The 15,993-nt window shown below is 42.7% G+C and overlaps 1 protein-coding gene across 4 annotated transcripts; it reads right to left on the bottom strand.

The window, feature by feature from the left end:
• Nucleotides 1-655: 655 nt before the first annotated feature.
• Nucleotides 656-14,829, bottom strand: RAD51 (RAD51 recombinase). Of its 4 annotated transcripts, none has more exons than XM_075163662.1 (10): nucleotides 14,809-14,829; nucleotides 11,490-11,601; nucleotides 10,880-11,017; nucleotides 9,622-9,739; nucleotides 8,990-9,081; nucleotides 8,022-8,116; nucleotides 3,367-3,480; nucleotides 2,418-2,547; nucleotides 2,050-2,171; nucleotides 656-1,745 (listed from the first exon to the last, which is right to left on the bottom strand). In XM_075163662.1, exons 2-10 carry the CDS (start codon nucleotides 11,574-11,576, stop codon nucleotides 1,622-1,624), a joined length of 1,020 nt encoding a protein of 339 aa, XP_075019763.1. In that variant the 5' UTR covers nucleotides 11,577-11,601; nucleotides 14,809-14,829; the 3' UTR covers nucleotides 656-1,621. The 4 variants fall into 4 exon arrangements, with proteins under 4 accessions (XP_075019763.1, XP_075019761.1, XP_075019760.1 ...); XM_075163660.1 differs by lacking the exon at nucleotides 14,809-14,829 and adding an exon at nucleotides 12,712-12,801; XM_075163659.1 differs by lacking the exon at nucleotides 14,809-14,829 and adding an exon at nucleotides 12,489-12,678.
• Between the last annotated feature and the right edge of the window lie 1,164 nt (nucleotides 14,830-15,993).

Raw genomic sequence — 15,993 nt, 5'->3', positions numbered from 1 at the left:
ACCAGAAAGGCCAGAGCTTCTCAGACATCTGGACTTTGACAGGGCGTAACATTTCCTTTTACTCTAGCCTCGCTCCTGAGGAGAGCTGGGAGTCTTTGCCGGATTCCCCCACCCTCCCAGCAGTCCAGACCCCGGCCACGTCAGGCTGCAGCCACCGTGATGAGCGCCCAGCACGCTTTAGGCAGCGGTCACCTCAGACAAGAGCAATCACGGACAGTACGCTGTACCACCTTCACCTACAGGTAGGGCAAGCGCGAGGAACAAGTGCTGACCCTCTGTCACTAAAAACCCTGAATATCTCAGCTCCTTACTGATGAGTTCCACCCCAATTTAACATTTTAATGCGAGTTTTGATTCTTGAAACTCAGTTGCAGGCAATGGTGACAGCAATGGCCTTTTGTGCACATCTTCTGAATAGAAACAGCAGAGGCTCCGTGGCTACGCAGAATTTAAGAACAAAGGCATTCAGCTATAAACGAGACAGCAGACAACTTACCATCTCATGAGATTTAGTAGTCGATATAGCACAAGTATTTATGTACCTGAATAAATGTAGCTTATGCCTGCTAGCCTGTAAGAGACAGTTGGATCCCACTGTGTGTATTCTTCATTATTTGTCCCAGAGAAAAAGAACAAGGAAAATATTTTTTGCTGCCAACCACCACTATGATATTATTCTCTTTAATCAAGTTCAGAGTAGTTCACAATAGCATGGCTTGTATAAAAATATTGCATATTATAAAAGAAACTTTTTAACCTCAAAAATGCTTAAAAGACATCTACAGGGCACTTACAGCATAGTGGCACTGCACATCCCAAATCATGAAGGAGATGATGCATTTTGTTAGCATTAGGAGAAAAAAAAAATCCAGACTGAGATTCACTGAAGATTTATGCATCTTCTTCCTACCCGCAGATAAAAAATGCCTTGGTCTGAATTAACCTGGCTGAATCCCAGAAACCTGTAACGTCGTCAATATTTTCATGGTCCTTTTTATTAAAAGCACATTTCCACAGAGAATTAATGAAATACAAAAAATGTAATTGAAATGTAAATTAACAGTTCCCAAAAAACAGCATGTTCAGCATCCAAAACAAAATTAACATAAAGAATATGGATTGTGATCATCATCAATCCCAGCAATATGCTCAAATTCTTATTGTGGAATATCATTCTGCTTTATTTTATAATTAAAGCAATCCATTAAGTATTTAAGTCATCACTTTTCTTATTTGACAAATCCATCAATGCTACTTCAAATTCACCAGGTTATGAGCTATGGCCACATACTCTTAGATTTCACTGCGCTACGTCCACCGGTAGAATCCATCCGGAGCAACAGCCGTGAGGAAAATACAGAGGCTATGGTCCTCTGAAAAAGTTCTCGAGAAACCACGTTAATCTAACATGTGACTAAAGCCCAAGAGGGTAGATCTCTTCCAGGCCAAGATGCGTCTCAAAGTGTATTCACCTGATGGACTTCTATGCTGAAATACAAGAGATCCCTCTGCCGGCATTTGAACGGCAGCTGTGTTGGGAAAGCATCTGTAAGGTGCCACAAAAGAAGGAGCCTTTTACGGACACCTAGTCTTGGGTTACTCGGGAAATGAAATGGAGTCTTCAGTCTTTAGCATCTCCCACTCCATCAGCATTAATAGCAAACATTGCTTCAGCCTCAGGAAGGCAAGGAGAGTCATAAATTTTACATATTCTGGTTTCACCTCGGCCTTTTCGCAGATACAGTCTAATAGGGAGAAGAAAACAAAACAGGTAAGGATGTATAGCCTACTTTCAGTAAATCATTATCATAAGCTCTAAAACATGATGTTAGTACATGAATACAGCACACTGTGTGGAGCTGTAAGAACTGAAAACGTGTTGATTTTACTACAGATGAATGAGTGCTCAGAGTAGCACTGATTTGTTGAAAAGCAGTCTCGACTTACCATTGACAGACCACGTAGAAACCCAGAATTTAAAGGTACTTAGCTAGTTTCACAAAATCTTCCAAAATAAGGCTAACGGAAGATGATAATCTGTTCTCTCACCTCGTGGTGGAAGCATGTGCTATGATATTTCCTCCAATAGGTTTTTTGGGATCTGCAGCAAACATGGCTGCTCCATCTACTTGTGCTACCACTTGGTTAGTGATCACAACTGCCACGCCAAACTGTAAGGAGAAAAGCAACAAATCAAAATGCATTTATCTTTCACAATCTGAATAATGGGGGCGGGAGGGAAGACACATGCACTTCTGCTGTCCTCTCTGCTGTCCACCACTCCATCAGGCCTCTCAACACAAAATGGAAGCAGACACTGAGCGGGCAGAAAGCCTTTTGTACAAAACTGCTAAGCTTTACAAGAGAAAAAACTGATCACCAGTCCCTTAGGGAATAAAGCAAAGTTCATAGTTTACCTCATCTGCAAGTCGAAGAAGCATGCGCAGAAATCTGGCCAGATGCATCTGTCTAGCTGACAGCTCGCCTCTTCCCGAGTAATCTGTCCGATAAAGGGCTGTGGCACTGTCCACTATCAGCAGCGCATATCTGGAGAAGATAAGTACAAGGTTCTCATAAACATTTCCAGGCATGAATAATGCCTCCGCTGGAGTGTGACAGTGCTCAGCAAATTGTAAGGCTGCATACAGATGTGGATGTAATCTCCTCTCACCGTGCCAGTTAGCAGAATTTTTTAACAACACTGACTTGATCTGTAATGTTCAGATTACTAACTATACAATAAAACCCAGTAAACCCACAGAAAGTTGCCGCATGATTAAAAACTTGGATTTATTGTACTTTTATAAACTAGCCCAGAACTTAATGTTTTGACACCACAGATATTCTGTGGACAGGTTCCTATACACCTCATACCACCACCTCCTTCCCTCTAAAGGGGTCCATAAATCTTAATTTCAAACTAAAGCTGTCTAGCACAGGTTTCTTCGGTGCTTGGCATGCTCTAAATCAACACTATATTTCTGAAAGCAATTACAAACTGATCTTTAAAATTGTTTCTCAGGCTGGCACTTGTTCTTTGTAAAGTAACATCAGTTGACGCAGTTCAAGCCCGTCGCTGTCATCCAACATTTCAGCAGCCAGAGGTATTAACTCTCACTGACTGCCTAGGATCTGTATATGCCAAAGCATGATCCCATTTGAGAACAACAAAACCTGATCTAACGGAGCTAAGCACTGGAGGAAGCAAGTATATTTCAAAAAAGTTAACTTCTGAAGTAAACATTTACTTTGACATTTCACAATTTTGTAATCTATACTTCCCTTGCACTTGTTCATCATCTATAGGTAGCTTTATAATAATATGTATCAGCATGAAAATCACTCCATCTAAATCAGTCTTATTACCGTGATTCAGCCATCATAGCAGATGCCTGATACAGGAGCTGGGTCTGATGATCTGTGTTAAAACCTCGAGCATACGCCACATTATCTAGGACGTCACTGCCAGACAAGCCATACCTGAGAAATCGGGGGGGAGGAAATAAAATCTTTAAGTACAACTTCATCAGTAGGAGTTATCTAGCAGCTTTACCTAAAGACTAGAATGAAAATTCGTATTCCTGGGAGAGTCTTAGAGAAAATGCAACACAACTTGGTGATGAAAAGAGAACAGAAACCATTTTTAAAGCACATTTTCCTGCCTAGGAACACCAGACATTTTCCTCAAAATAAAACCACAGGCAAGGAAAGCTACCATTCCGGAACAGAATATTCTGAAAGCAGTATATTGCTAATAAAGAACAGTGATAAACAGCCTTCCACCTGCAATACCTCTATCGGTGTTTTACTACCAAAATAATAATAATAATTAAAAAAAAAGTTACATTCAACATCTTGCATTTAAATTATTTATAAAGCACTTTGAGAAATCCCTTAGAATTTGGAGAACCAGTTGATTATCCTCCTTGGATCTGAAATGTAGTAATATTTTTTCCAATGAGAGAGAACATACCTAATTTGTTCTCATTTTTCATTTCACACCACAGCATATTTCGCAGAATTACAGACTCTTTGAAGTTGGAAGGGATCTCTGTGGATCAACTAGTCCAATTCCCCTCCCCACACAAAGCAGGATCAGCTGCAGCAGGTTGCTCAGGACTGTGTCCAGTTGAGTTTTGAACATCTTCTTTGAACATCTTCATCCACAACCTCTCTGGGCAACCTGTTCTAATGTTTGGCCACACTGAACACCAAAATCTTTTCTTGCCACCTTTTGCATACCTTACCACATTCAACTCCAGACAGACTTTGGCCTTCCTAACCCCATTCCTGCATGCTCGGACGGTGCCTCTATATTCCGCCCAGGTCACCTGTCCCTGTTTTCACCTCTTGTATGCCTCCTTTTTATGTTTAACAGGAGCTCCTTGTTCATCCATATGGGCCTCCAACTGCCTTTCCTTGATTTCCTGTTCAACAGGATGGCCGTTCTTGGACTTGGAGGAGATGATCCTTGACCATCAGCCAGCTCTCGTACATCCCTCTTCACTCAAAGGCTGTGTCCCATGGGATTCTTCCAAGCAGATCCCTGAAGAGGCCAAAGTCCGCTCTCCTGAAGTCTAGTATTGTGATCCCGCTTAATGCCTTGCGCTGATCTCAAGATCCTGAACTCCACCTTCTCACGGTCACTGCATCTCTGTGATCACAGCGAGTTTTTAGCCCTGAAACTGCAGACAGACTTCTAACTCTTCCCATTTGTTCCCCATTCTGCATGCATGAGTGTGCAGGCACTTTGGAGAGGCATACTTAAAATGTCTATGTAAAGCAAACTAAATGGAGTGCATACATCAATGGTACTCTGAATGCAGAAGCACACATCAATGGACATAAGCGCACGTTCAGTTGGCAAGATGCCCTGGGAGAAGAGTGCAAAACTTTTCTGTTGTCACAGAATTGATTTTTTAGATTCTCCCCGAAGAGCCGGGTCAAAGAGGGTTCTCCAGTGAAGGACCACAACTTCTAACAATAGTTTTACACTCTAATGACACTAGCACAGCTGAATTGACTTTCATCAATGAATAGTATGAAAGATCCAAGTCATACCAAAATAATTCACATTCTTCATTTGATGTAAGGTAAGTATCTTCATGATTTCAGTATTCTGCTTTTCACAGCTGGACACCTAATGTCTCCCTCCCTAATCAGACTTCTAGGCTAAGCATAGCTTTGAACAGTACACTTTTAGAATCATAGCTATCAATTAATCTTGTTACACACATAATAGCTATTAATAAATCAAATAATCCAACCTTACTAGGCTACTTGCACCTTATGTTTGAAGGTGAATAATAGCCACTCCTGACTAGCATTTTGAAGCAAGACCACACTGAAATATTACATATTCGACATTAAAGCCAAGGGCACTAGTCAAATACTTGGCAAATCAGTAGACTACAGAAAGAAATGAGTTGAAAGATGGTTAGCCTCCATCCTAGCCGAGCTGAAGAAAAAGACTGAAGGATGGAACTGACTGGAAGAAGTACTGTCTGTATACAGCCACGCACAGATACCCTCTTACGGATGTACCTGTGGCTGCTGCAAACATCACTTCACTTTCTCATCAGTGCCAAAGGTGTTTGCTGCCAAATATCCACTGGTGACAGGGAATATGGGAGTACTCCTCTACTTGCTGCAGGAAAAGCCGGCAGGGTTAGATCAAATTGTTTTCAAAGAGAGTTAACAGGATTTAGTTGGTACTGTCCCCAGCTGATTAGGAAGCACACATTCCCTTCCAGTAGCAAAAAAGTGAGGGAAATTACTTCCTGCAGAGGGACAATTACACAACAGCTGTGGGGAGGGAGAAGCAGCAGAGAGGAGAGGAATAGTAATACCAGATGTTTCCAAAGTGAACATCTGTCAAATTAACCTCCAGGACCTGTGTAAAATGTCTTCCAAAGATTTTTTTCTTGCCTTTCAGTAACAAACCATCCAAATCCTGTACTGACCCAAATCTTAAATAACTTGTTTTTCAATAACTTGACCTTACTTCACTCATTTAGGATGATATGTCCATTAGATCATCTCCCTCTGTAAAGGAAAGGAAAGAAAAGGACGTGGGCTAGCACGTCATACTGGTTTGGTATTAAATCTTATTTGATTTTTCTACCGACAGTCGTGGAAGGGCCCATAAATACTGGCCTTGCCTCATAAATCTGTGGTGCTACTAAAAAGCAGCAGTCCTACCCTTTCATTCTCTCTGCTTCCAGCTGCTCATTCTTGTCCCCTCCTTTGCTCCAGCACCAGCAACTTGTGCTGCCCTGCAGTGAACCACATCAGCAGCCGCTCTGCTTCAGCCTACAGCCTAGCAGTCACTGGCGCCAACACCGTGGGGCAAAAGGAATGGCAGGACCGCCTGCTGCGGCACAGAATCGAGCCTCATTAGACCGAATTAAAACTTAGTTTCTGCCCCATACACACTGTTAGCTATGCAGCGTGATATTACAAAGCAGACATACTGTGAAATCAGCCCACAGCATAAGGAAGGCAGCTTTGCCTCACAGGTCACGTGGAGTCTTGGCAAAAAAATAACTTTGTGAAAAAAATACATGCTGAGGAGTGATGAAGGGTAAACCCAAAGAAACTTTAGAGAAAACATCTATAATGATAGGCCAGGCCTTTAAGTGTACTTGAAGGCTGCTTGAAGGAAACACAGTCACTTGGCAATTAAGTCTTGCTTCTGTAAATGCACGGTAAAAAAAGGAGGACAGTTGCTTTTTAAGTTAGGAAATTTGTACAGAAGTTTTTAAAATACTTTTTAAAAAACCCCACATACACAGCCTGAAAAACTGTGAACCTAAGCCAGACTAGAAAAAGTGCAGGAGAAAACAGGCCAATTGATTTTATCTTTGCAGAACATCTGAGCCTCTGTATTCAAATCAGCCCAGCCTTGCTGCATGATTTTGGCTTGCAGCTTAGAAACAATCAATATTTGTCATCTTATTACTTCCAGAAGAAAGTGCACAGCTTACTGACATGAAAATTCTAATCAGTATCTAGGTGGAAATATTTTTTAAAACTACCATATAACAGAAATTGTTAATTTGAAGCTTAGGCCCGAATTCCAATCTGAATAATTGCATTCTGCATCCTTAAAATTCCTCTCCTACTTCAGTCAGGTATGACATGCTTCACATCCCTTCCCAAAGTGTTGGGCTACTTTTCTGTTCAAGCTGACTCAATTTCAGCAATTGAAAAGCACTGCAAGATAAACAAATACTTCAACCCAAGTTCACTGAAGTTGCATATGTACCTTGATTTTTAATTGAAACAACGATCACGGAGAATTAAGCCCCACAGAAGCAGTTTTAATTTTGAGGAAGTCTAAAGAATCACAAGACCAGAAGTAGCTCCTTTTTCCAATGTACAGAACCAGTACTTCAGGCTTTCAAGTCTAACCAGAATCTCTGTGTAGACAGCAGAATTTTTATTTGGGTAATCAAGTTTTACTTTCCAAAGTAAAGGTATAAAAAACACGTCAGAACATTCTCAGATAGAGGCAGGAGATGGAAAAGCAGCTTTTCAACTGGTCAGTGGATGCTCTCATATTTCCTAACAAAAATTTTCCAGCTGCTGTTGCGATAACCTTTTTACAAAAGAATCTTTGTTTCAAGGTAATGCTATTGGCAAAATTTAAGAAAAATCTTTGAATGTATTTCACTAACAGTAAAACTAAATTTGAAAGAGACAATAGTAAGAAGTGAAGACATCATATTCCAAGAGACAATGATGTTAGCTGCTGTTATATCTAAAACTAGAATCTTTGTTTATAAAATACAGCTAATGAAGTGGTCTAACATGCATGTAGGTAGACAGACAACTAGAATACAGAAAGGTTTGTGTTTGGCTGTTTTTTTTAGGGATAGTTCTTACTGCAACAGCCCCATGAATTTAAGGAGACAGGCTAATTTACACAGTTATCCTTATTAACTAATTAAGCTGTCCCATGAGTAAATGTATTCCTTTCTTCAACTAATGCCAGTTTACTTCTAGCCATAAGTACAGACCTCTCGGCCACAGCAAGAAGACGTTCTGGACGGAAGGTCCCTTCTGTGTCAATATACATAGCTTTTCCTTCACCACCACCTCGGTCAATGGGAAGCTAAAGGAAAAGCAAATGAATGAACATGAAATAAAGTATCAACAAATAATCCAGTTATTGCCTTATGCCCTCGACCGATATCATACAATAAATAATATACCAAGCTATTGTGATTAAAGTCACATTTATCTGGGAAAAGCAAGAAGGAAGATTCCTGTTTTTGATCTCTGATACCTACATAAGAGGACAGGTGCTGAACTTTGAGCTGGTAAGTTTAGGTGCATAAGGGTGTTCAAATTAAGCCCAAAGTCTCTAATATTTTATGAAATAGCAACCTCTAGAAAGTAATAAACACTATTATTTGTTTAAACTAAGATTAGAAAAAAGGTTACTCCAAACTGATCTACTGTTTGATAGCAAGAGCCAGCTGAAGGCTTTTACAAAAGTAAAGTGAAGTAAGCTTAGGAAACGTTAGGAAAAAAAAGCAGCTAGTCAAAGAAACTTGTTGAACCCAACACAGTTTCTTCTCTCTTTTCAACACTCTTGGTGATAAGAAAGGTTCTCTGCAGTCCAGAGCACCTGAAGAGAGATCAAACACTTCTCTGCATTTAAGACCTAGAATTATGCTATAAGGCTAACGTGTTAAATTTTGTTGTCAGAATACTGGGGGGGAGAAGCTACAGAACATGTCAAACACAAGCAAAAAACATCACAAACTTAATTGCTGCTAAAGTAATCCTAGTAGGCAGATTAAGTGCAAAACAAATGATCCTAGAAAGCTGCAAGTACAGCCAAGGGTGCTGCAAATACTCACGTTCTTTGCAGCTGTTTACATGCATCACATTTGTATTGGTTGAGAAAAGTTCACAAATTAGTGAATATCCAAAAGCTGTGTTGTCTGAATACTTGATTTTAATAAAGTGGACTACTCACTTGACAGGTTACTGCCAGGGTATGACACAACTGTGTTTTTCCAGTACGAAACTCCCCAAATAACTCTGTTATGGACCCTGTTTCTATTCCTCCTGAAGGGAAAATAATAGTAATAAAATAATTTTAAAAAGGTCACATACTTCAAACAAAGACTGCATATAAAGTATTACATTTACAGAGACTCAGCTTAACACTTACTTTGGTTAAAAGTTTCAAAACTCTAATTGGAAAAATTGGTTTTCATACTGAGGTTTGTTCATGTTGCAGATAAGAAGTTTAGGTAAGTGTATTTTTGAAGATGCTGAAAAGCTGAAACGACTCGTTTTGATTTTTTGATTACAAGTAGAACAGGGGAGAAGACGATACCTGGTTTTGTTTTCTTGAAATAGGTCATAGACTAGAATAAACCAGAAACATCCAAAATGAATAGTTCTGGGTATTGCATCATGACTAAAAGGTTTTAAAACTATTTCTACAGCTTTTAAAAGAAAATCAGTTGTGATACAAGAGAGCAGAACTTTTTCGTTCAACCAGAACTTGTGTGTCTTATGTGTTTTTGTCCAAGGATCATGTTCATAGAAAAAAAAAGCAGATAATGAAGGCTAATCAATAGAGAGAAATAAAATTATTACCTTGAAGAAGTTTATCAAGTTCTTTGGACCCAGTGGTGATCTGGATGATCTCTGACCTTCGCTGGTGAAATTCCGTTGCTGTGGTGAAACCCATCGGAACCAGCTTAGCTGCTTCAGCCTAAAGAAAACCAAACTAAGCAGTGCAAGGAGTGTTCATCCCATTCATTTACCCCTCTAGTAATTAATAATGTAATTTTCTATTTTCTGAAATGGAGAAGGACCTGTATAATTTGATGCACACATTTTATTTTATAGACCATATATTAGTTGGTACCTCTGAAAAGAGCTGAAATTCTGATCAAAGAAAAAGCTTCAACATCCATTTTGCGTATTTTATCAAAATCTTCCCCCCCTTGTACCCCCCACTTTTCAGTTCAGTTCTGTCCCTGTGAAACTTGAAATACTTAGGATGGGCATACAGCCTGTTAGGAATGCTGTCTTCCTCATAGCAAATAAATATGCAAACTAAGAAAAGTATTGGAGTTAAACATTGTGCCAGGTCAGATTTCGATAAATGAGAACTAGTTTGGCAGAAACTCCACATTCTGAACTAGACGATGCTGTGAGATTACAACTCGGGCTTCACTCCCAGTCCCCCCCAGGCCTCAAGGTGAATACCTATCCGAGGTACACAATTAACATGCTTAAGAGAAACGTAACAGAAGCACAGCTGCACTGGGCCGGTCCAGTCGTTCACAACGCAGTACCCTCTGCCTTGACAGCTGCCAATAGCGGGTGCTTAGGGAACGAGCGTAACACATCAGGGAACAAGGGACTGACCCTCTACCTAGTAGTTCCTCTGGTTCAGTCAGCGAGCTTCTTGGTCTGAACGTTACCCCACAAACATTGCGCTTGGCCTCTTTTTAAACCAATTTACACTACAGGTCTTGGGACAAGGAGTTCCATAACTTAATTACAACCTGTATGAAAAAGTACTTTCTTTGCTTTATGCTTATCATAAGCCTTCTTATCATGAGAAATACTGAGCTAGAAATAATAGTCATCTTGGGCATATTCTCCATACCTTCCACGATTTTTATAGACCTTTCTAATAGTCCCTCCCTCTTCACTTCTTGAAACTGGTCCTAGTGGGTTTTGTCTCTTCTCGTCAAAAGTCATGTCATACCTCTAATCATCTTTACTGCCCTTCTCAGTATACTGTTAATGGAGACCTTCCAAAATCACCAGAACACTTTAAGCCAGTAGAAATAAAACTTCTTGAATATCTTGGGTTAAAGCTTTTCTGTAACACCCTTACCAAGATTTTGTCAGCTTTGGCTTCACTGATGCCTTTAATATTTAGTAGCTCCTTCTTTGGGGCATAAGCAACAGCCTCAACTGTGTGAAATCCAGCTTCTTCTAATTTCTTCACATCATTTGCATTTATACCACATTGCTGAAAGGGAGGGGAGAAAAAAGGACACAAATACATTAATCTAACTCCCACTGAATACCTTCAACTGGCTTCCTCAGATTTGGATCAAACTCTGTAATTACAAGTCAGCATATTGAGTTATCTCCCTATTGACTTATACACAGAGAACCATAAAAAATAATATCCTTTCACCAGTGTAACATTTGCATAAGCTATTAACTATATAGATGGTATAGAACAGGCAGATCATCTCATTCTCTGTTTGGTTTAACAGATGCTGGAGGTGACCAATACATGTTAGGAAAGGGTACACAGCAAGACAACATAATATACAACGTAATGTTAACATATTGGGTTTTGTGTTTTGTTTTGGGTTTTTTTGACAGAACACAAGTAAGAATTTAGCAACACAATTTTCAGACACAACTTGTGTTTAAGGAAAAAGACTAGCAGATTTCTTGAAAACTTACTCTAGAGCTAACTCCTTACCTACCTCTAACCTAGATATGAGCTGTGGTCCAAAGCTCTCTTCCTCTGCTGATGTATCTGCATTTGCTTCGAACTGCATCTGCATTGCCATGGCACCAAGTATTCAGGACAGCCCCCTAGAAGAAAACCAAGTAACTCTGGGATGCAACATACACCATTCAAGCAAGATATATGTGCAAAGTGTTTCAAAATATATTAACACATCATCCATAGTAGTATGTGATTTCTCCCTTCCCACATCTCTTAGCTCGTGGTGCGCGAGTGCTGTAAGAAATATCCTTTGTGTGCCTTCCTGTGTAGTATTAAACACTAAAACCAAAAAAACCCAAACAACTCTCATGATACCCGGTAGGAAATAATAAGAGGCTTAACAGAGAGCTCCACAGTATTTAGGAGTATAATATAGCACAATTAACTTGCTATTAGCAGTATCCCATTGTACAAGAAGTTACATGGTCACATTAGAAGATGTACTACTTGAAACTGGCGCTTGCTGTTCTAGCTTGGGCGCTCCTAAGAGACCGCCCCCGCGACAACGGCACACGCCAGTACCTGGTAAGGGTCTGAAGGGGGCTTTGGGTTCCCCGCTGGCCCTGCTAACGCTGCAAAGCCTCTGCACCGCCTTCCTGAACAGCAAGCCCAGGGGCGCGACGGGAGGCACGGGCAGCCGCGGGACACGAGGAGACAAGGAACCTTACACGCTTGGGAAATAACACCCCTCCGGGGCTTGGCCGGAGCCAGGCACCCCAGCAGCACCGCCAGATACCGGCCGGCCCGCGGGAGCCAAGGAGAGCCGCGGCAGGCACAGCGGTGACTACGCTATCGGAGCAAGCCTGTTCGGCCCAGCACCTTCCACCGACGCCAGATACGCCGGGGCAGCAGCAGCAACCTCCCGCGAGCACGCCGGCTCGCAGCCGGCGCCCACAGCTCACCCCAGCCTCGACCGACCCCTTGACGCGCCACGCTCTAACTCCCCTGTTCTTCCGACACCGGGTGCTCGCACCTTGCCCAATTTTATTATTTTTCCGTTTTCCCTCACGAGTCTGCCTCAGGCCACGCCCCTCCCCGTCCCTCAGGCCGCCGGAGGCCTCCCTCGGCGCTCGCCAGGCCGAGCCGGCCACCGGCGCGCAGGCCGCTGCTGGCCCGCCCGCGCCCCCCATCGGAGAGAACGGAGGAGGAGAGGGGAGGCGGCGGAGGGGGGCGCGGCTGTGCCGCGGCTCGCTCACCCCGCGGCGGGCCCGGGCCCGGCGCAGCTCCCGGCCGTTACGCTCGCAGCCGCAGCCGCCGCCGCCGGTTCGGAGGAGCCCGCCACCGCGTCACGTGACGGCGCCCGCGCGCCAAGCCCCGCCCCTCCCCGGCGGAACTGGGCGGGCCCTTAAAGGGGCCGCTCCCCTCTCCCCGCACGGGAGCGCGCGTGGGCGCTGCCAGCGCAGGTGACACCTGCGGGACGTGCGGCCGCGGTGAGCGGCGTGGGGCAGGGATGAAGATCACGCACGCAGCCCCGCGTTGGGCAGGGCGGTCTTTCTTTTTCTCCTTTTTTGTTCTCCTCCTTTTTTTCTCCAAGATAAGCATAAACCTGTGACTCCGCCCAGTAAAGTGAAGCCATTCTAAAGGCGAGCAGTAAGTCCCTCTCTCCCAGTGTGCTGTAGCCATGGCGGTACGGAGAAGGAAAGGCTGGCGATGAAGAGGCGCTTGGCGCGGAGGTTGGGGTCCCTGGGGGGAAGCCCCGTCCCTCGGGCGCTTCTCCAGATTAAGCCTCAACCGAGTGGATTTGAGGAAAGCCATTTGCCTCAAAGCCTTGTCGGGCAAGGATGGGAGCCTCTCATTCTCAGGGCATACAAGGGAAGTTTTGCATTAGCTTTTACAGATGGAGGAGGATAATGACGGGGGGGTCTCAGCTGGGGAACCCTGCTTGAGCTGAAGGAAGACCAGCTGGGGTCACTGGAAGGGGGATGTTTCGCCCTCTCACTGTTTTTGTCCATAAGCAGCAGTGTCTGCACTATTTCCCCTGCATTTCCACAAAAATAAATGAGCTACAGAAGGATCCTGGTTAAGCAGCGAAAGCTCTTCCCATATATAAATGCACCTGTTAAAATACCAAAAGCATTTTATACATGGCAGTTCCACTGACAAGTTAGCAGAGGAGTGGAGGCTGGGAGCGGGGCATCCCAGGGACACCTCTGCATGTAGGAAAAGTTTCTTCCAGCCTTTCCTCCCTGGTCACCCTTTAGAAGCAAAATACTGGGCGAGATAGGGTAATGCTAAATAGGAAAATCTGCATTTCACCAGTGCTTTTCCTTTCTTCAGCTGACCAAGATTTACAAGGAATTCCTCCTGCCCCCAGCTTTATTAGTACCAAGCATTAGGACAAAACGTTATAGAACCATGTTATCACAGACGCTGACAAGAAACTATTCTGACACTAGACAAAGCATCATAATCAAAATAGCTGCGGGCCAGACGTTGGAAATAGCTGCGGAGCTTTTATGCTTTTCATTAAAATGTTTATTAAACCCACTTTAGTGCTGGCAAGCTATCAGGAGTGTCACGCAAAGATAAAGGACATGAGATTTTAAAGAGTCTAGCATTAAATATATGAGAATATTTGCACAGCTAGTTTTAAAAAGGCCTATTCGTAACTCAGATGGGAATCTAACAGCACAGAATGAGGAAGAAAGGATACAGAGGTTCACTTTGTAGTACCGTCATACCTCGTGCACTCTGTCCTGACTAGTTAGAAAAGAAAATTAAGGTAAAGACCTTCTGTCCATTTGTACCCCTGAGGGTGTATGGCAACGCACATCATAGTGCACATAATTATTATATTAATTGTCCTCCATCAAATGGGCAAGACCAAGTGAAGAGAGATGGAGATCTGGACAGGAGTTGTTCACAGGTGACAATAGCCTGTTTGCTGCCCGTCCTCGAGTGCCTGACCCCGTAATTGCACAAAATGCCTCATTACTTGAGAGCTCACTATCCCACACGGTCCAAGGGCGTAAATTGTTTGACTTTCCTGCTGATCCTTAGAGCTCAAGGATTAAACGAGCACAGGATTTTTGAGATTTATCACTAGCTTCTCTGTTACAGTGAATAACTGGTCAAGGACACGCAGCAGGCTCTGATATTGAAGAAAATGATTATAAAAGCCTACCCTGGCTGAGGACTTCTGTTATTATCATTGAAGATTATTGATTGCCTTACACAGGACCAATATCCTGCCCACCTGTAAAAAGATACGAAGCTGTGTGGAAGTCGGAGTGGTAAGTGGGTAGGTAAGCAAAAGGTGTTTGTTTCTACTGGTAAAGGTTGTTTTTACTCACTCCCTTAGTATTGTAACAGAGTGGCTGGTAAATCCAGAGCTTTTCAGGTTAAGGTAGGTGGTATCAGCCTGTGATTGCTGAGTGTTTCCAAATCAAAGGAGATCATTGCAGCCTCTGAGCAGGAAATTCTGCAGTTCCATCTCCCAGTCTTCGTGGCTCCATCTTTACAAGATTGTGTGGGCTGGAAGCAAGAGGTTTGGTATTTACAGGTTGTATGAGAATGAAAAGTAATTCTACAAGAATCCATTGACAAGTTGCATAAGCCATCCTGGAGGGCAGAGGGGAAATCAGAGTTAAGACACAGCTGAAGAAAGCTTGCAGCAATAAACGAGTCCAGCAATAGAGGACTGCAGCTGTGAGATGTGCACCAACTTCTGCACTTGCATGCAGGCAGATACCCATAACAGATACCACGCAAAGAAAAATAGGTTGCCTGGCCTTAAGTGACAGGGCATGTGTGTCTGTAACGTGACAACACGTCAATAAACACTCAAAGTGCATAGATACTTAGATTAGAGAGTTGTGAATGTAAGCACTATTTGCACAGTTCGTTTCACCACCACAAAGCCACACCGGGGGTTTTCAGAACAAGCAATGTGGAAGGCACGAGCCTCTTTACAGAAATCTCTTTTCCCAAAACTAGGTTTCAAGTTCAGAGAAAAATGGAACATCAGTAGCAGTCACAGGCCGTGTAGCAGGGAATGAGGAAAAATACTTAGAAAGAAGAAGCATTCACAAAATAATCCAAGAAAGCATTCTCATAAACAAGCAAGCCCAGCTCAAGATGTCAGCATGCCATTGGAATATTGTATATGTGATGCTCATTCCTGAGCTTTGCTAACCCAGCAGCAGAAGCTGACAGAACAGTATCCTGTTGGCATTCATTATCGAAATCCTGTAACCATTTGCATGACAAGGTCAAGGAATGTTAAGATCAGTTTACAACTGATGGCAGAAGATGGCTTTTTTAATTCTAAGATCCTGTATCAACCTGAAGAGAACTGCAAGTGACTAACAGGACAGCAGAGTCAACTTTCAGTAAAAGAATATCAAAAGGAAATTTTATCGGTCTCTATAGATCTCTAAGTATATTTAGGTATTCAAGTGCACCATATAACTGAAATACATGGAGCACTTCAGAATCTCATACCCAAGGAAATACTTTTTATGGTCCCTCTGCTGACT

This window comes from Calonectris borealis, chromosome 14, assembly GCF_964195595.1.
Source record: "Calonectris borealis chromosome 14, bCalBor7.hap1.2, whole genome shotgun sequence".
NCBI classification, from domain to species: domain Eukaryota; kingdom Metazoa; phylum Chordata; class Aves; order Procellariiformes; family Procellariidae; genus Calonectris; species Calonectris borealis.
The sequence above is the reverse complement of the archived record's forward strand: the minus strand, read 5'-3'. Positions and strand labels throughout refer to the sequence as shown.

Excerpts from the sequence above, each read along its gene's own strand:
- RAD51 (XM_075163662.1), bottom strand. The coding sequence starts at position 11,576 with ATGGCAATGCAGATGCAGTTCGAAGCAAATGCAGATACATCAGCAGAG. Across the intron at positions 8,117-8,989 it reads CCCTGGCAGTAACCTGTCAA|CTTCCCATTGACCGAGGTGG; the intron begins GTGAGTAGTCCA and ends CTTTTCCTTTAG. Across the intron at positions 2,172-2,417 it reads TTCTTCGACTTGCAGATGAG|TTTGGCGTGGCAGTTGTGAT; the intron begins GTAAACTATGAA and ends TTCTCCTTACAG.